This window comes from Charadrius vociferus, unplaced genomic scaffold, assembly GCF_000708025.1.
Source record: "Charadrius vociferus isolate BGI_N301 unplaced genomic scaffold, ASM70802v2 scaffold301, whole genome shotgun sequence".
Lineage (NCBI taxonomy): Eukaryota > Metazoa > Chordata > Aves > Charadriiformes > Charadriidae > Charadrius > Charadrius vociferus.
This window is the reverse complement of record NW_009646842.1, coordinates 810,157-828,594: the sequence shown is the minus strand read 5'-3', so window position 1 is coordinate 828,594 and position 18,438 is coordinate 810,157. Positions and strand designations below refer to the sequence as shown.

At 50.6% G+C, this 18,438-nt stretch overlaps 2 protein-coding genes across 2 annotated transcripts in view; one reads left to right on the top strand and one right to left on the bottom strand.

Annotated features, from left to right (window-relative positions):
- Window positions 1–10,560, top strand: part of PTPN6 (protein tyrosine phosphatase, non-receptor type 6) — a 14,882-nt gene extending 4,322 nt beyond the window's left edge. Inside the window, exons 2-15 of the mRNA XM_009892380.1 lie at window positions 1,413–1,535; window positions 1,826–2,020; window positions 5,178–5,400; window positions 6,112–6,228; window positions 6,396–6,509; window positions 6,922–7,018; window positions 7,405–7,484; window positions 7,576–7,725; window positions 7,844–7,975; window positions 8,260–8,414; window positions 8,714–8,781; window positions 9,185–9,336; window positions 10,063–10,160; window positions 10,259–10,560. Coding sequence (XP_009890682.1) covers window positions 1,413–1,535; window positions 1,826–2,020; window positions 5,178–5,400; window positions 6,112–6,228; window positions 6,396–6,509; window positions 6,922–7,018; window positions 7,405–7,484; window positions 7,576–7,725; window positions 7,844–7,975; window positions 8,260–8,414; window positions 8,714–8,781; window positions 9,185–9,336; window positions 10,063–10,160; window positions 10,259–10,367 — 1,813 coding nt within the window. The 3' untranslated portion in view covers window positions 10,368–10,560. The remainder of the gene's footprint in view (window positions 1–1,412; window positions 1,536–1,825; window positions 2,021–5,177; window positions 5,401–6,111; window positions 6,229–6,395; window positions 6,510–6,921; window positions 7,019–7,404; window positions 7,485–7,575; window positions 7,726–7,843; window positions 7,976–8,259; window positions 8,415–8,713; window positions 8,782–9,184; window positions 9,337–10,062; window positions 10,161–10,258) is intronic.
- Window positions 10,561–15,122: 4,562 nt separating this feature from the next.
- PHB2 (prohibitin 2) overlaps window positions 15,123–18,438 on the bottom strand; it is a 10,366-nt gene continuing 7,050 nt past the window's right edge. The window contains 4 exon segments of the mRNA XM_009892880.1: window positions 15,123–15,693; window positions 16,737–16,819; window positions 17,382–17,459; window positions 17,895–17,998. Coding sequence (XP_009891182.1) covers window positions 15,660–15,693; window positions 16,737–16,819; window positions 17,382–17,459; window positions 17,895–17,998 — 299 coding nt within the window. The 3' untranslated portion in view covers window positions 15,123–15,659.

The following is an 18,438-nucleotide window of genomic DNA, read 5'->3' as shown; positions in this document are numbered from 1 at the left end:
GGGTTGGAACTGGATGATCTTCAAGGTCCCTTCCAACCTAAACCATTCTGGGACTCTTTCTTTTTATCTGGCTGTCCAGGTTGACAGCTTTGGCCTCATCAGTATGCTGTACTGGGATCCTGAAGGTCCTAGGCTCAGCTCTCTTGGTGCTGTGTGGGCCCACTGTAGGTAGCAGCTGCCAGCCCTGCTCTCTCCCTGCTTTTCTGGGCAGCTTCAGCACCACCTCCCACCCTGGCCCTTCCGAGCTACCACTACTCCTGGGCAGTTGCATCCCCTGGAAGGCTGTTTTCAGGCGTGCAGCGCTGTGCTAGCCTGGACTTTGGAGTCTGCAGCTCTGGGTTTGCACAGGTTCCCCCCTGTGGCTGTACAGAGCTCTCTCCAGGATATTTACCTGCCCAGAAGGTTCATCAGTGAGCTGGAGGTTTCAGCTGGGTCACGGAGGGCAGCCCAGCAGAGCCCGGCTGGGTGGTCATAACCTGTGCTTCGTTGCTCAATGTCTGAGAGCTTTTGCTGCCCGCTTCAGCCTTGCCGGTGTGTGGCAGCTGTGGTCCCCTTGGCACCACAGCAAGGACTTGGGAGTGAGGAGCGCTCATGGCTCTCATGGCTTTTTTGGGAAGAAGGGCAATGGAGGACGTGGAGAAATGAATTTTGTGAGCACAGCCGGGAGCCAAGATGCACTCGTAGAGTCAACCCCTGGTGTGAAAAAAAGACAGGGACCCAAGAATAACAGGGGGGATGGGGAGGAAAGAGACAAAAGGAGAAGCAGAAGTGTGTGCAAAGCAGCTTGGGGTTGGGGAGTCGATGGCTCAGAGCGCTTCCTGTTCCTGGAGCCGCGCGTGCCCAGCTGCGCACGGGCTTGCGCCTGCCTGTGCCCACAGCACTGCGCAGAGGGCCAGACACCCAGACAGATATCCAGACGCAGGTGGATGGAGAGAGTCTAAATGGACTGACGGTAGACGCCTGGAGAGATACATGGCCAGCTCCCAGGAGGCACAGAAAGAGCTTGGCGTTGGGTGCTCCAGGACAGACCTCCGACTTCCTTTTTCTTGCCAGCGCAAACTGATTTTTCCTCTGTTTTTTGAATTGCTTTGCTGGTAGCCACTTGGCCTCCTCTTCTTTCGGCCTCCACGATGGTGAGGTAAGAGGAGCTGAGAAGTGTGTGTGTGTCGGGAGGGGGACCAGGAAAGTAGGACAGATCAGAGAGAGGGGCGGTCATCCTGGAAGCCATGTCTCGATGCAAATCTTTCATAGGCTGGGGGAGGTATCAGGTAGGAAGGGATGCTGCTGCTGGCTGTCACCTGTATGGGTATGTCTAGGGATGCTGACCGTGGACCGTTTTTCACTGTACGAGTCTCCACAATAGTGCCTGGCCTTCTTTGTTCACTTGGTCTTGTTTTTATCTCCTCTCCTAGGTGGTTTCACCGTGACCTGAGTGGGCTGGAAGCTGAAGCCTTACTGAAGGGACGAGGTGTCCATGGGAGCTTTCTGGCCAGACCCAGTCGGAAGAATCAGGGGGATTTTTCTCTGTCAGTTCGGTAAGTAACTTGGACCTCAACTTCTGTCTCTCCCGGGTTACATATGCAAAATGCTTAGACCCTCACATGTCCTATGGCATCTTCTTCATCCTCTCCTTATTCATTTGAGTTCTTTTGAAGCTGTAAAAGGACTCCCAGCATCTTCTAGACCTTCCCTCAAGTTGCCCCAGGAGCTTCTCTTTCCAGTCATCTCCTTTCACTGGGATGGTTCCATGGCAGGAGGTAATGCAGAACATTTTCTGCCTCTTTTCCAAGCACCTCACTGGACTGCTCTGTGCATCATCCCACAGGGTTGGTGACCAGGTAACCCACATCCGCATCCAGAATACTGGGGATTTCTATGACCTGTATGGAGGTGAGAAGTTTGCCACCTTGTCAGAACTGGTGGAGTACTACACGCAGCAACAGGGCTCGCTGCAGGACAAAGATGGAACAATCATCGACTTGCGATACCCGCTCAACTGTTCTGACCCCACTACAGAGAGGTACAGAGAAAGCAAAGCAGCTGGTGTGTCTGTGATGAGATCTCTGTGTTTCATGGCCTTCCTTCTGCCCTGCCTGCATCCCCAGGGCAAACCCTGCAAAAAGTGTCTCCTGCCTCCTGTATCCTCCTATGCTTCCGTGGGGGCAGCACCCTCAGGAGTGGCTGGAGATACCTTAACCCATCACAGCAGACCTAATAGGGCTCTATTTTTACTTGTGGTTTCCTGTTGCCCTTGCTATTTATATACCGTTCCTAAAAGCAAAGGTTGTGGCGTTAGTTACGGGTCTGCAGTGGTCCATACAGTGAGATGTTACATGGAAGCCCTCAGCCTTGCCCCAAACCTCCTTGGTTATTCCAGGCCTGGGTGACTCACGTAGCTGAGAACAGGACAATGTTCCCCTGCTATTCCTAGCCTGCTTAGTCTTCTTCCTGTCCCCGTTTTGCATATGTCTCTGACACCAAGTTCCTAAATCAAATCAGGTGGTTTTGCCCTTGCGTGATGCTTTCAGGCGCGGTGATGCAGCTCGGGGAGCAGCCGCGCCGTGCCCTGGGGCCGACAGGTCCTCCTTGTGCCCTCCTGCAGGCAAGGGAGCAAAGGTGCCCTGGGCGAAGCGCCTGGGTACACCCCTGCTAGCTCTGGGGCCGAGGCTGCGGAGAGGCCAGAGCCTGCATGCCGCCGCTCCTCTCCACTCGAGGCCGTTGGGTTGCGGACCTGCAGTTTCCTCCCTTCCTCCCTGCGGTTGGAAACTTCTGCCCCCCCCTTCCCCCCCACCGCCGACAGGGCTCTTGCGAAAGCTCCTCGTACTCTCTCCCCAAGTGATTTTCCATCACGTGGCTTTGAAGAGCTGGGCTCTATTGGGGGAAGGGAGGGAGATAGGGGAGGCATTAACCCCTTCCCACCTGCGGAGGGGAGGCCCGGAGACCTCTTTGATGAGCAGGAGGGGTCAGCCGCTCCCGGGGGAGTGTCTGAGCACTGGCACATGAAGACTTGTTTGGGAGGAGGTAAAGAAATTAATGGCTGCCATGCAATGAAAGTCACTGGCTGCTTCTTGCGGTATGTGAGGTGAAGATCAACAGAGGTTACTTGCCAAGGCATGGTGACCGTCTGCTGCACCTTGCCGATTCCTGGATGTTGTGTAGGGGAACGTGTTGCCCTGGCCAGATGCAGGAGTGAATGAATGCTTCTGTGACTGGGGCACAGCTGCCTAAGCTCCATTTCAATTCTTGGGAACAGATAGCCTTAACGATGTGAAGTTCACCGTAGGCACCAGTACCACCCCGGGCCTCCACTGTTAGCTGCTCCATGGGCAGCATGCCTGCTCCCGCAGCTCTAAACCACACCAGCTCATCTACTGAGCATCAGCCTGGCCATGACGACACTGCACGCAGTGATGTACGGAGCATGGCTGGTTCTTGTTGTGGTACCTGCGACGAGCAGGAGCAGGGAGGGGCGTTGCAAGTCAGTCTGACGCAACAGCTACCTGCTTTTGAAATGCTGTTCAGCAGAGGGGACGGCCAAGATGGCTGTGTCTCCAGCTGCTGAGGCAGCTCTGTGGAAGTGGGACGGAGCTGCAGTGAACACCGCGTTCGGCTGGCACAGAGCTGTGCTGCAAAGGCCCCTGAACACAGAGCCCAGCACACGGCTACAGCTGGAGGTGGGGACATCCCAGGACCATAGGGGCCTGTTTGAACCAGTCCCGTCCCTGCTGGAGGAGAAGGGCCCGAATCGCCTCCCTGACACCAAGCTGGGAAGGAGGGAAGGGGCTGGGGCAGGAGCACCAGGGATGTGGTGGCCCCTGGGCTGAGGTGGGTCCAGACCCAGCAGAGGCTCCACCAGAAGATGGGTACCAGGAGGAGTGGGATGATTCAGAGCATCTCCCAGCTCTCAGCTTTCTATAATTTCCATCTCTAGTTCCAGCTTCCATGGGAGTTTTGTGGAGGCAAGACAGAGCCGCAACTAACGTGGGCTTCTGCATCTCTACTTGGCAGCTCAGCAGCGCCCCCCAGGACCTTCTTGTATGGTCCAAAGAGACTGTGGAACATGGGACAAGGATGATAAACTAGAGGATCTTCACAGACACAACCTGGGTCACATCTGGAGTTTCTGCAGGACCAGATCCCTGCAGTAGGAGAGGCTGGCATTGTCCCATCTCCCAGCCTGCTTCTGGTGACCATTACTTGCACCCACACCACTCAGTGCAGTGATATCCCACCAGACAGGCATAACACCCACCCCCACGCCCCCCCGAGACCTTTGTAGGTGGGAAGGGGCTTGCAGCAGCTGTGCCATTTGCTTGTGCTCCTCTGTGCCCTGGGTCCAGACCTGCAGCAAGGCAGAGAGCACCTCGGTCAAATGGGGGTGCTCCTCACCTTGTGCTGAGAAGAGAAGGAGCTGCTGACTAGGTGTTGGCATTGAGGACAGGAACACACATGGATCAACAACAGTGATAAGTACCATGAGCAGAATATGGGCTCCAGGTAGCTCCTGGTGTTCACTCCCATGGCTAAGCTGATTGCTGCAGTGTTATGTGCCCGGGAAACGGGAATTATCCTTTGACTGAAGAGGTGACTGAGTTTCAGAAAGAGAGGTCACTGGGATGGTTCTTTAATGGATCTGATCTCAACACAGCCATCTGGGTGCCGCTAAATCTGATGGGAGAGTTTCTGGCTTACTGGAGGTTTATTTTTGTTTCCCCAGTGTTTGAGTTTCCAAAGCGCCCTGCAGCAGTAAGGCTAGAATCCCAATAATGCTGTGAGGTGCTGAAAGCTGTGGACTACCCTCCCGCAACGGGTTTTCAAGCCAGCAAGCATTGCTTACCTGTGCTTGTGTGTATCACACAACTGAATCACACTTGGTGCTTTCCCACCGTGTCCTCTGGTACCAGCATTTCGATCCCCAGGTCCCTTCTACCTCCATCTCATCCCTTGCCCTTTCCTTTTCTTGCCAGATCTCTACTTCTTTCTGTCTCATCTGCTTTTCCCAAGATCCTGCTCCTCCCTTGGTTTCCTTCCCTTTCCCTTTCCCTCTCCTCTGTCTCCCCCTTCCTTTTTTCCTCCCTCACCCTTCCGCAGTGTTGCTGTCCTTCACTCATCAGCTAAAGGGCATCCACTTACCTGCTTTTCCACCCCTCTTCTCACCCTCTCTTGTTTTCTCCTAGGTGGTACCATGGCCATCTGTCAGGCCCTGCAGCTGAGTCACTACTCCAGGCCAAAGCTACCCCTTGGACTTTCTTGGTGCGGGAAAGCCTCAGTAAACCTGGGGATTTTGTCTTGTCTGTCCTCACTGACCAGCTTAAACCTGGGTCTGATGCTGCGCCAGCTGGGGCAACCAGTGCCTCTGGGGCCCGGCTCAAAGTAACGCACATCAAGATCATGTGTGAGGTGAGCAGTTGGGAGAGCAAAAGGGAGTGGAAGAGGTCTCTGATGTGGTCTGCTGATCACGTCCTCAAAAGCACAGGCCCTGTCAGCTTGAATACCACCAGCAGTGTTTCTGAATTTGGATCAAAGTGCTGTCACCTTGCAGGTTCCTTATGTCCTCACCCCAGCCTGGGTGACCGTGGGCACTGCTGGGTGCTCCGACACGGAAGGAAGTAGGGCTCAGTGTGACCGAGCACTTCAGTACAGGGAGTTTGTGGTGAAAGAGAGAGGAGGATTCACAATCTAATCATGAGTTCGTCAAAAGAGTTAAAAGCTCTTGGAGGAGGAGGGGCATCTGCAAGGCCTCCACGCTTAACTGAAGGATGTTACCAACCTGGCTGTCACAAGTTCTCCTATTTCTTTCATGTGGGGTGATGCAGAGAGTGGAGGGAGATTTCAAGGACAGAAAGCAACTGACCTTAAATGAGAGCTGAGGGTAATATGCCTTCTCTGTGCTACCATCCACTGAGAACAGGAGTCAGTTCACTGTGCTATAAACTTAGTGTTCTCAGGGCAAACTACCATTTGACCTCCCTGCCAGAGGGAATGCTTTTCTAGGTAGCACAGGGTGGTGCCTACAGCTTTGCACCCCAGCACTACCTTTTTCCTGAGTGTTATCAGCTTTGTCTATAGGAATGTTATCAATGGGACGTTACACATTCTTCCTCCATTTAGAATGGACGCTACACAGTTGGAGGTGCTGAAATGTTTGACAGCTTGGCAGATCTGGTGGAGCACTTCAAGAAGACTGGAATTGAGGAGATGTCTGGCTCCTTTGTGTACCTGAAGCAGGTAAATCTCGTTTCCCCTGTTTCTTACAAGTCCTTTGGAGGGACTCACTTGCTCTTTGTTTCTGCTTTGTGTCCCTCTCCTTCTCCTCTCCACAGCATACAGAGGAGACTTTGCTCTCCAACAGTGTCTCTTGCTCGTGTCAACCCATTGTGTTTTCCCATCCCCAGCCCTACTATGCTACGAGGGTGAATGCTGCTGACATTGAGAATAGAGTGCAGGAACTGAACAAGAAGAGCCTGTCCGAGGAGACATCCAAGGCTGGATTTTGGGAGGAATTTGATGTAAGAAACTGCTGGGGCACATTATTCTGGCTTTTGGGGAAGTCCCTGTGCACCACCTCATTCTCCATCCTTGATTTCTTCCTGGACACAAACTTCTCAGGTGTCTTGTAAATTCTCATCAATCTATCTCTGAAAGAAGTCTCTGGTTGGAACCTGTTCCTCTGGAGAGTGAGTGACATCTGTAAGTGAACCCAGTGAGGTTGAAATGTGCCTTTTCATGGTTGGGAGAACGAGTCACCAACACAGTAAGGGCATGAACCTTGGACTTTGCAAGTCTAGGTTTGCTTTTCAGTTCTCTGCTCCCCCATGAGCATGCCCATGTGTCCCCAGAGTCACCACTGTTCCTCTGAGTGCCCACTTCCCCTGTCATACATTGTGACCGTGCCATGACTGTTCTATCCTCTGCTCTTAGAGTCTGCAAAAACAGGAAGCCAAGCACCTGTTTGACCGTCATGAGGGTCAGAGGCCTGAAAACAAGAGCAAGAACCGATACAAGAACATCTTGCCCTGTGAGTCTTGCTTCTCCACTATAAAAAAACCCAAATAGACACAGGCAGGCAATGAAGAGCTGTCCAAGTCATCCCTGGCCCTGCCTCAGCCTGCTCTGTCCTCTTGAGCGGGTTACAAGTTGTGTGGCATTGATTTGAGAGGATGAGAGAGGTTACAGCCTTTTCATGTCCTTGAAGGAAGGAGGGCGGGATGTATCAGACTCATTAGCTTCTGATGGTCCATCATAGGGGTAGAGAGATGGGAGGATGGGGTGAGATTAGTCTGACTCCAGAGAAGGAGAGGTGAAAGTATGGGTCATGCTGTGTGCACTTGGGTAATGTGACAGAGCTTCATGTGGCTGGGCACAGAGTATCTCATTGTTGTTTATTCTTTCACGCACCTCCAGTTGATCACTCAAGAGTCGTCCTCCAAGGAAGGGACCCAAACTTCCCTGGATCTGACTATATCAATGCCAACTATGTCAAGGTGAGACTCTTGAAAGATGGCTGTATGCCCAAAATGGGGGAGGGCCTGCCTTCTCCTGCAGCCCTCCTGATCTCTTCCTGTCCACACTCAGAACAACCTGATCAGCCCAGACGAGTGCAGCAAGACCTACATCGCTAGCCAAGGTTGCCTGGATGCCACAGTCCATGACTTCTGGCAAATGGTGTGGCAGGAGAACACACGCATTATTGTGATGACCACACGGGAAGTAGAAAAAGGGCGGGTAAGTAGCAGTTTGTAGGTGTCTCGGAGCTGCCCTCTTTTCCCGTTCAACCACTGCGCTGCTCTTTCTCTCTTTCCTGCCTTCTGCCCATCCTCACCTGACCTCTCTGCCCACACAGAACAAATGCGTGCCTTACTGGCCAGAGGTGGGCAGCACGAAGGAATATGGTCCCTATCTTGTGGAGAACGCTGGGGAGCACGATGCGTTGGAGTACAAACTTCGGCACCTCTGTGTGTGTCCAAGGGATAACGTGAGTGTGCCTGGTCAAGGGCTGTCATGGAGCCCATGGGTCTAACAGTCGCTGTACGTCTCAGGCTGGGAACTGGTGGGTGCTGTGGTGATGCTGCTGCTGTATCATTCTTGGGGTTGCTGTTCCCACCTGGTTTGGGCTGGAATCACATTGTTGGAATCACCAAGAAGTGCACAGGAGACAGAGATTCCCTCTGGCTTCAGACCCACCTCTCCCTGGGACAGAGGCCAGGGGTAGGACTGGGTTGCATTTTTATCAGCAGGGTCTTTTGTTATTATCATCAGGATAAGGCTGTGCGTGATATATGGCACTACCAGTACCTGAGCTGGCCTGACCACGGTGTACCCAGCGAGCCAGGAGGAGTGCTCAGCTTCCTCGACCAAATAAACCAGAAGCAGGAGAGCATTCCAAACGCAGGGCCTATTCTGGTGCACTGCAGGTTGGTACAGGGACTGGGGTTTGAAGCATTCTCCATCCTTTAATATAGAGTGAGGTGTAGAAAGTCTGTCCTGCTGCACCAGCTCTTCCCCGGGACTTGTGAGCAAAGCTCATGCCAGCCCCGGTATTTGCTTTTTCCTCTTTGATGCCCCCAAACCAAACTCTGCTGCCTGTTGAATCCTTGACTCTTTTGTGGTATTGCTGAACAGCTGATACAAGTGCCCCGTCCTTCCCCAGAAGCAGCTGCGTTTTGTTTCAGGAGCTGTACTGCTCTGACCTCTGCTTGTCCTCTCCTTGCAGTGCTGGAATTGGCCGCACTGGGACTATCATCGTCATTGATATGATAGTGGAAACAATCTCCACCAAGGGTAAGAGGACCCCTAAGTGTCTTGAAGTGAATTGGCCGACCCAGTAGGGCTGTGCCCTTAAGTCCAGCTGCAAAGGGATGAAAACTATGAGGTATCACTGGGAGAGATCCTGCCACAGCCCTGAGAAGGCTGTGCTGTCCTTGCTATGTGGCAGCTGCGAGATCTCTGCTCCGTATCCACTTGCTGTGGCTTCAGCCTTCCCTGAGCTTGGGCTCTTCCTCCAGGGCCAGACTTGGAAGATGCTGAGCAGAAAGAAGGGATAGGAGGTCCATACAAGCAGTAAAGAGCATGGAGGGAGGTGGAAACTTCTTGATTGACTTCCACTGTGACTGCTTTTAGTGGAGAATTAGGAGAGGGAGGATCAGTGGACATATCTGTAAGCTTTTTTGGTGCCCCTCGCTAGGGCTGGACTGTGACATTGACATCCAGAAGACCATCCAGATGGTGAGGGCCCAACGCTCAGGGATGGTGCAGACGGAGGCCCAGTACAAGTTCATCTACATGGCCATCTGCCAGTTCATAGAGACGACCAAGAAAAAGCTGGAAGTTATGCAGGTGAGGAAGGGGACTCGACTCTCCTGTCCTGTGAGTTTAGGCCCTGCGTGAAGCTGGGTCCAAGCCCAAGTCTTCTGTTTCCCAAGCATTAAGCTAGCACTGGGACCTACATAGAGTGTGATGGTGCACCACGATTTGAGTCCCTATTCCTCCCTTTAAAATTCAGGGGACAACGTTAGCAGCTCAAGTACCACCCCCCCTGCCCCAAACTGCTAAACAGCAGTAAGTTTTAATGCAGTTATTTCAACTATGTTCTATATCACTTCTCCACCAAGTGCTGTTTTGTTACAAGCTGAATCTAAGACAGGCAAAGACTTTGCCCTCTCCTTTCCCCTTGTTCTTCCCCATCCTGGTTCTGCAGTTGTCTCCCAAGCCCTTGTGGAAAGGATTTTCTCCTACTAGCTTTTATCTCTCCTCATAGCCTCCAGCAACATCCACTAGCTGCTGCTGGCTGTTTAATATTCTTTAGCTGACACGTGGCACTCGCAGGCATTCCAGCGCCTCTAGAAATCTGTTGCCCCGCTGTTCACCCCTGTAGAAGGATACATTTGCATCCCTGCTGCTCACCTCCGTGACGGCAGCGGGTAGAGCGCATTGAGCCCGAGGTCTACAGCAATCCACCGAGATCCTCGCATAAAGCATGGTTAAACTGCCAGAACTCTTCACGATGCCTCACGTGCTTCTCCCAGATTACACTCTTCACAGCTTGGTTTTTCTCTCCCGTAGTCTCAGAAAGGCAAGCCAAAGGAGTCAGAGTACGGGAACATTGCCTACCCCCCTGCAGTGAGGAATGTGCACGCCAAGGTTTCACGAAAATCCTCCAAGTAAGAGCTATGCCTGCCTCTGGCAATAGTCTCCCTGCCGGCTTGGCTGGCTTTTTCCTCTTGCTCACTGTTTCCCTTGTTTTGCCCTGGTCTTACAGACAGAAAGAAGAGTCAACGGTTTATGAGAACTTGGGGAAAAAGGAGGAGAAGGTGCGGAAACAGCGCTCCTCAGAGAAGAAGCTGAAAGGCTCGCTAAAGAAAAAATAAGCATACGTTGTAGGTAGCCCCATGGGGGTTTGGAACCTGGGGTGCAGGGCTGGAGCTCATGTCCAGGCTGACCTGTCTCGCATTCCTTGCTCTCGGACTGGAACTAGGCCTTCCCTTTCTTTTCCGCGCCACTTTTCAGTGCCCTGAACCAGACTGCTTTCCAGCTCAGCTGACTGAGTTCATTGTCCCTTGCCTGTGCAGGCCAGAGAAGTCTCCTGCTGCCCCTGCATCATTCATTAACAAGAAAAACAAAATATAAAAAAATCACACCACTTGTTTCCCTTGCTCTCTGCCCACCGGGGCCCAGACTCACCTCTGGTGTGCCAGCTCCATCTGACTTCTTGAGGAAGAGCTAAGGAAGTTCTCTACAGGAGCTACATCTCTGCCCACTGCTGAGAGTTAGAGTTTAGTTCGTTAGTGTTCCCCGAAGCCTCAGCTTTCAAAGTCTGGAGTTTTTGGCCCATTTCAGCTCAGCTCCTCTGCAATTCAACAGGAAACTTCCTCCTGCCTTAATACAAACCTATACTCTGTCCTATGATCCCTTTTCTACTTGATGCTTTGATTGGATGCTGTAAATATACCAGAATTTGATGTGATGGCCATGTTTTCTCCTTTGTTTGTAAATAAACCTGTATTTGTTTGAATGCTGAGTCCCAATTTTTTTTTCTATATAATTTCTCTTTGAGTATAGCTGTACTGGCTTCAGTTGCAGCCCTGCAAAGACTTACAGGAACTGCTCTAGCTTAGTTTTCATCCCTTCCTGCAGCTTTCAGACTCCTGAACAGAAGCTGCGACCAATTATGGTGACTCCTTGCTGTGAGACTCGAGTGTTGGTCGCTGTCAGGTAAGTGAGCACAAAAAGTTAGCTGTGACAAACTCAGACGCAGGGTTTTGCACTTAAATTTTGTTATTCAGAAAAGTCGTCCTCATGCCTCCAAATCATTAGTCATTTTGTCATCTATCTTCTCCGTCTTTGGTGGTATCCAACCTTAGCTAGAGGGTGAGGCGTAAGGGCTGCTTCAGCGAACAGCCTGACTGCTCCTTCCTAGATACCACTTGGTAGAAATGAAACTTCATCTTTATGGAGAAGGTAGACCATAGCATGGCCATATTGTGGCTTCACAGATACTTGTCAGTCACCTACAAGGAGGGACTAAGGCAGCTGGATTGTTTATTTAGTCTGATAAAGAGGAGGCTGAGGGCTAAGCTATTCTCGTAGATCTACAACTACGCAGAGGGGTGGTAAGATGATAGTAGTGGCAGATAATAAAACCAGAGGCAACGGTCCCAAACTGCAGCTTGGGAGGTTCAGGTTGAACCACTTAAGTGCTGTCATCAGACAGCATTCAAACAGATGCTCAGAGGGGGAACTCTGTCCTTGCAGGTTTTCAATACTTGAACAGACAAAGCCACAGCTGATCTGACCTAGTGATGGTGATAGCACCACTTGCAGCAGCAGCCTGGACTAAAGACCTCCGGATGTCCCATCCCACCACTATTTATATGACACTCTGAGTGACAGAGAGCATTTTTTAGCACTGGAGCCTTTCCTTGGTGGTGTTAGAATGGGACTCAGCATAGTTTTTAAAGTCTTCCCCGTTAAAACTAAGCCCCAGTCTGTGAACTGTACCCAGGAACCATTTGGGAGAATGCTGAGAGTTTGGCTAAAGCCACCAGTTACAGAGTGCAGACCTGAACCTTTCTGTGGCAGCTGGCTTAGATCCCAGAGAACATAATGGGGAATCCTTAATTTACGGGTACGGATATTGCTTAGGCTGTGGACATTTGCTACTCAAAGAAAAAGATGGCTCAAGTGTCCTGGACTAGGACCTGATTAGAGCTGGTGTCGGGAAGAGCTCACTCCCACTTAGGAAAAAGTCTGAGGTAGGTCACACAGTGACCTAGAATCCAGACCAAGAACACTTGGAAATGTGGGACAGGGGATTTTGTCTGGTCTGAGCCACATCTAGGCCCCATGTGGGAAGATAACTGCACTATCAGCTGTCTGTCACAGGACCATACTTTAAAAGTCCAGCTGTAATTGTCCTCTGCTTTGGCGCGGAGATCTTAGGACGGGGCTCTCTTCTCTCAGTTTCGAGCACAAATCCAGATGGGGGAAGGGGTAGAAAAGAAGGAATGAGACGTACCTTGAACTCCGTTCCATGTAGCTCATGGCAACAGCCCACGTGCCTGCAAGGGGACAAACCTGCCTGACAGCCGGCGAGGTGAAGCAGCTACCAGTCTGTACAAACCAGCTGGAAGCAAGCGCTGCCCGCTTGTAACCCTGCCACCTGCCAGAGGACATGCCCACGCTCATGCATTTTCCAGGAGGGAGCAGGAACCCCATCAGCAAGGTGGCAGCAGGATGATTTAGGCAACTTTACCTGAAGTTCTCTGCTTCGGTCTGGTGCCAAATGCATAAACAGAGCCGGCGGCAAGGCCGGACAGTGCACAAAGGAGTGGGCAAGCTCTACAGATGCCGCAGTGATTTCAGCCACGCTCACAGAGAGAACAGGATTCCCCAAGCCGATACTGCACGGCGCAGGTACAGCAATAACATAATTACAAGACGAAAGAACTGATCCTGTCAGAATAAGCAACTTCACCCTATGTCTAGGCAACATGAGGGACAAATCACAGCGCCAAGGATAAGTGCCACGCGCTGTCCTGCGCATACTAGAGGGCGTTCTGCCCCTTCTTGGCTGCAAACTGTGCCTCAAGCAAGCAAAGGCAGAAACAATGCCACAGTGGTAGTCCCATCCTTTTTGAGCTCATCAGCTGGTTCTAGAGCACCCGGCTAAGAAAGCTGCCTGGGATAACGACACATACCTGAGACGCAATATACTGGGAGGAAGGACACTGCTTGGAAGGTCACTTGATATGGCAAGAAACGTGGTTGCAAGCGTTCAGAAGATACTTTGTGATCAGACCCTCTTCCCCATCTGCTGGACTTCAGGTTCCAGTTGACTGGAAGCTAGCAAATGTTACTCCAATTTTCGAGAAGGGCAAGAAAGGAGACCCTGGTAATCACAGGCCTCCCACTTTCACTCTGGCACCTCGTAAAATTATGAAGATTATTCCGGGGGTTTTTTGAAAAAGACTCGCAGGGCACAGTCAGCACAGGTTCATAAAGGGAAAGTCACACCTCACTAACTTAACATGATAAGGTTACCTGCCTAGAGGACAAAGGGAAGGCAGCAGACGTGGGGTTTTGGGGGGTTTTAGCAAAGCTTTTGACACAGTCTCTCACAGTATCCTTCTGGACAGTTTGCAGCATACAGCTAGAGGTGTACACAATACAATGGGTGGAGCGTTGGCTGAAGGATCAGGCTGAAAGGGTTATAGGCAATGGGGTTACATCAGGCTGGTGGCCAGTCACTAGTGGTGTTCCCCAGCGTTCGATTTTAGGGCCAGATCTCTTCAAAGCTTTTATCAATGACCCAGTCACAGGAGTCAAATGCACGCCAAACTCGCTGACAGTAATGAATTAGGAGCTGTTGATTCCCTCAAGGGAGACAGAGGCCTTACAGAGATCTTGACAGATCAGCTGCTGGGCAATCACCAACCATACGAAATTCAACAAGAACAAATGCCAGATGCGGCACCTGGAATGGTTTAATCCTGGATGTATGTACAGACTGGGGGACACAAGGCTGGAGTACAGCCCCGCAGAAAGGGACCTGGGCATTTCGGTGGATGGCGAGCTCCACGAGTCAGCAATGCGCGCTGCCAGGCAAAAGGGCCAACACAATCCTGGGGTGCATTAGGCACAGTACAGCTAACAGGTCAAAACTCAGCATTGGTACAGCCTCACCTGAAATACTGTGTGCAGTTTTGGGCTCCACAGTATAAGGATATAAGAATATCAGAATGTGTCCAAAGGAGGGCAACAAAGATGGTGAAAGAAGCCATGACTTACGAGGAGCAGCTGAGGACACCAGGTTTGTTCAGCTTAGAGGAGACTGAGGGGTGCCCTCACTGCTGCCTGCAACTCCCTTGTGAGGTGAAGTCAATCTCTTCTCTTTGGCGTTCAGCAACAGGACATGAAGGAATGGCTTAAAGCTGCATCGGGGGAAGTTCAGATCGGGTATTAGGAAAAAGTTCTTTGCTGACAGTGTGGTCAAGCTCTCCAGGGAAGTGGTCACGGCCCCAAGCCTCTCTTCTGTTCAAGATGTGTTTAGACAACACTCTTATCCATAGTTTAACTTTTAGGTTGCCCTGCGTGCAGTGAGGAGTTGGCCTCAATGATCTTGTGGGCCCCTTCCAACTCAGGATATTCTACGATTCTGTGAAACCTCCAAGTCCTAAATTTAGTATAGGGCAGCCCGGTGAGGCAAGGAAAAGGCCAGTCCCTGAAGCAGACGAGATTTTGCCCTTGAAATCCAAGCACAGAAGAGAGATGAAGCAGTGAGGGAAGACTTCTCCTGTACTTTTGGCCAGGAAAGCAGGAGAGAAAAAAAGGCGTAAGAATGGAGGTCAGGACACAGTACATACATGCTGCTGTGACACGGGAAAGCAGGTAAACCTCTGCTCATGTACGGGCAGCTAAGAAACTGGCCCTGGTCACCCCTGCAGCTACATGAGCAACCTCACCTGCTCATCCTCTCCCTGCCCCACGATCTCTCCCCTTATTCCTTTCCCCACGACATCCCAATTCTACCTTCAACGAAATAAAAGCTCTGTTCCACCTCCCCCTATGGAAAATAACCTCTTTTTCCAGCACTAAGCACACTTAAGACACAGTATAAATTTGGGTTTTTTTAATTTTTACAAATGTTTGAAAGAATCACTGAGCAGACAGTGACACAAATAGATATTCCAGCAGTGATGGGAACCCAATGAATGACATTTTCCTGAATTGAGTCCCAGGTTCTCTTGGGATCAAGAGTGAAAGAGAAACAAAATTTACTAGAAAAAAAGCCTGGTGCTGATGGCAGCAGAACTCCCTCACTTGGCCAAAAATATATTCTGATTTTACCCTACAGAAATCTAAAGATTAATGAAGGTTAGAGGTGAATTACTATATCCACATGGGTAAATACCTGTAAGCATCCTTGCCCCCTCCCCAAATTTAACTGGCGTGGCGAGGTAAGGATTACAGCTGCCTAGTGGCAGAGCCCAATCCCGTAACTGGATCACCACAGATGGGGCAGGGGCATGGGAACCAAATCTGGCTACTGGATTAACAACTTCAAAATGAGGGCAAACAATGCTAGTGGAGGGAGTTCAAAGTTCCTCACTCGTTATCTTCTGCTGGTCAGCGCCGGTGGTTCTAAGAGGCTTCAGTTTCTTTCATTTCTTCCCTTGTTTGAGTAGGAGACTGTCACTGAAAGGGAGAGAGGCGAGTCGTTAGTCCAGAAAGCACAAGCAAAACTGAACCAGGCCCTCACTACAGACCTGGGGCTGTGGGCTGTCACACCTAAAGGACCTGGACTTCAAGTCCTTCCTACTAGGTACTTTTTTCAAAGCCCCTCAAGCCTTCTGGGATGAATAAGACAGAATCTGGTCAGAGGGAAGGAAGAAGGATCTCACAATCAGAGATCCCACGGAAAAGAAACCACCTCTGGCTTCCTTTTGTGATTCTAAGAAATCTAAGCTTTTAGCTGCATGCTATTAGCTCAGCTGGCACTGCCTTGTCCAGTAAACACTGGACAGATTTCGCAAAGCCACCACACTCCTGCCAGCTCTCAAAGCATGGAATGGGGTTTTCTAGCATGGACTGGAAAGCTTTTAGAGAGTAACAAGAGCATCTTTCCTAGAGATCATTAACCCAAAGCAACACAAACTCCTATGCTCATCTGTCTTCTTACAGCCCTCTTTGCCACAAATGCAGGATGCTCTGTATACGTGGGACTGATCAGAGGACCCTCCTCAGTTACTCCTGCTTTCCGCATGCAAGGTTCCTTATGGAACACACAGAGAGCTCCAATTACTGAGTATCTCCTACTTTATGTAGGAGTTGGTGTGGCCCCTGCAAGGAAGGGCTTCAAGCTTCACATCAAAAATTCAGAACTGCAGTAGAGATAGAATAAACTTCCTGCGGCCAGAAAGGCCCAAGCCAGAAACATCCCAGGCACCAAGCGAACATCAACACTCTTGTTCCAAGTACTAACGAAGGGATCAAAATAAACAGTGCCTTACCTCCCTCTGTGTGTCAGGAGATGCAGTGAAGGGGGGAAAAGGAGGAAGAAAAACAAGAGTAAAATGATTAGATTTAACAAGAAATCTCAATTTCCAAAGTAAGACTGCTCCCTCCTTAGCTGCGTCCTCTGGCATCAGGGTCCTCTCAGAGAAAAGATCCCGAGAGAGCTCCAGAAAGGGGACCAGCTTCACAAGTCGGGTGCAGATAAATCCACCCACAACAGCCACCTTTACCTGGTGAATCCCTCATCCTGCAGGTTCAGTACCAAGTTATCTGCTGTGAGATACACGCGGTTTTGTGAGGCAGCAATCTGAAAAAGAAATCCATTACAGAGATGGCATAAAGAAGAGTATAAATGCACATGGTTGAACAGTACTAACGCAGAAATCTATCTCCCCCTCCAGATACAGCACTCTTGTTTGCATTCACTTAAGATCTCAGTTAAGTCAATGCAATTCCCCAAAAGAACTCTAACTTCCAGACTTCTTATCCCAGTGCCATCAGACTTTCTAAGAGAAGTGCTCATTCTGTCTCCCCGTCAGACGGACCTTTGATCCCACGCTTAGCTGTCCCCTTTCCTCAGCCTGCAGGAAACCAGGAGCTTTTGGTGGCTGCAGCTGGGCCTGGGTGTTGGAATTTGATGTGGATCTAGCCTTGTCATATGGAAGGCGTGAACTCCTAGCCTCACATCTAACTGCTGATCACTGCAAGCTAAATCTTAAGCTCTATTTGAGCAGAGAAGGACTGGGCAGGAACAAAGACCAGGACAGGGCAGGTCACATTCGCCTTAAACTCATCATCTGGCCACTGGGCTGGGAGGACAGCACAAGGACTGCAGAAGGACAAAGGAAATTCTGTGCCCCATTGCTCACCGTCTTTGAGATGTTTTGAGCAGCTCGGATCTTACGTAGCTTGATGTAGCCTGGATTCCTGCTAAGAGCTTCACCGAGGTACAGGGGAGCAAAAGTTAAGGAAAAACATGCTAACAGAAGCCACCTGCCCTCAAGGAATTCTTCCCAAGCCATATCATCAAACATCTTAGGGGAAAGGGCAACCTCTATCCCAATAGCTTGGGCCTTCGGGGAGGGATATTTTTACTTCCCCATACCAAGAACAACATTATGGATTATGGTCACACACAGCCAATAAAAGTTAAATATTGCAACAGGGAGCTCACGGCCTTCTCCGCTCCGACCTGTAACCTCTGACAAATCTCACTCTAGCCAACTGCAGGGGGTGGGGGGTGGGGAAGGGAAATAAATGACAGCGACCTACTGGAAGCTATCATCTGATAACAGTCTCCTAAGCGTGAGCCCAATGCGACAGATTCTCAGGCCTGTCAGGCTCACAAGACACACCCCACAAAATCTCCCAAAGCAGGATATCATCTTGGCAGCCGTCGCTTCCCCTTCAGCCTGAACAATCTTCTGCTTCTGCTCCTGCTTGGCCTTCTCCACCAGAAACTGTGCGCGCTGTGCCTCCTGCTGGGCTGCAGAGAGAATGGCCGAAAGCATTGGAAACAGATCCCATCTTCTGAGCCCTCCACCAGAACCCTACAGCTGAGGCCTGGGGCTTCACTTCCGAAAGAACAGATAGCATTCTGGGGCAATAACCGTAAGTAAAAAATGTATCTGAGTGTACTTTACTTTTCCACTCTCTAAACATAATCCACATAGTAAGTGATAAGAGTCCCAGTACGAGGAGGAACCCTACAGTCTTCGGAACTCAGTCCCACTGATGGTATATCCCATTAGCTATCACCTGAAGTTTTCAGAAAATACTTGTGAAATAACGTGTTTGGCTCCATTACTAAGAAGGTCGAGATGTATAAGTCTGTAGCTGTAACAACGCAAAAGCAGCTACACGCTAGCCCAAATTCTGCTGCCTTGTTTAATAATTCAATAAAAAGGCAACGGTGATCCGCTCTTC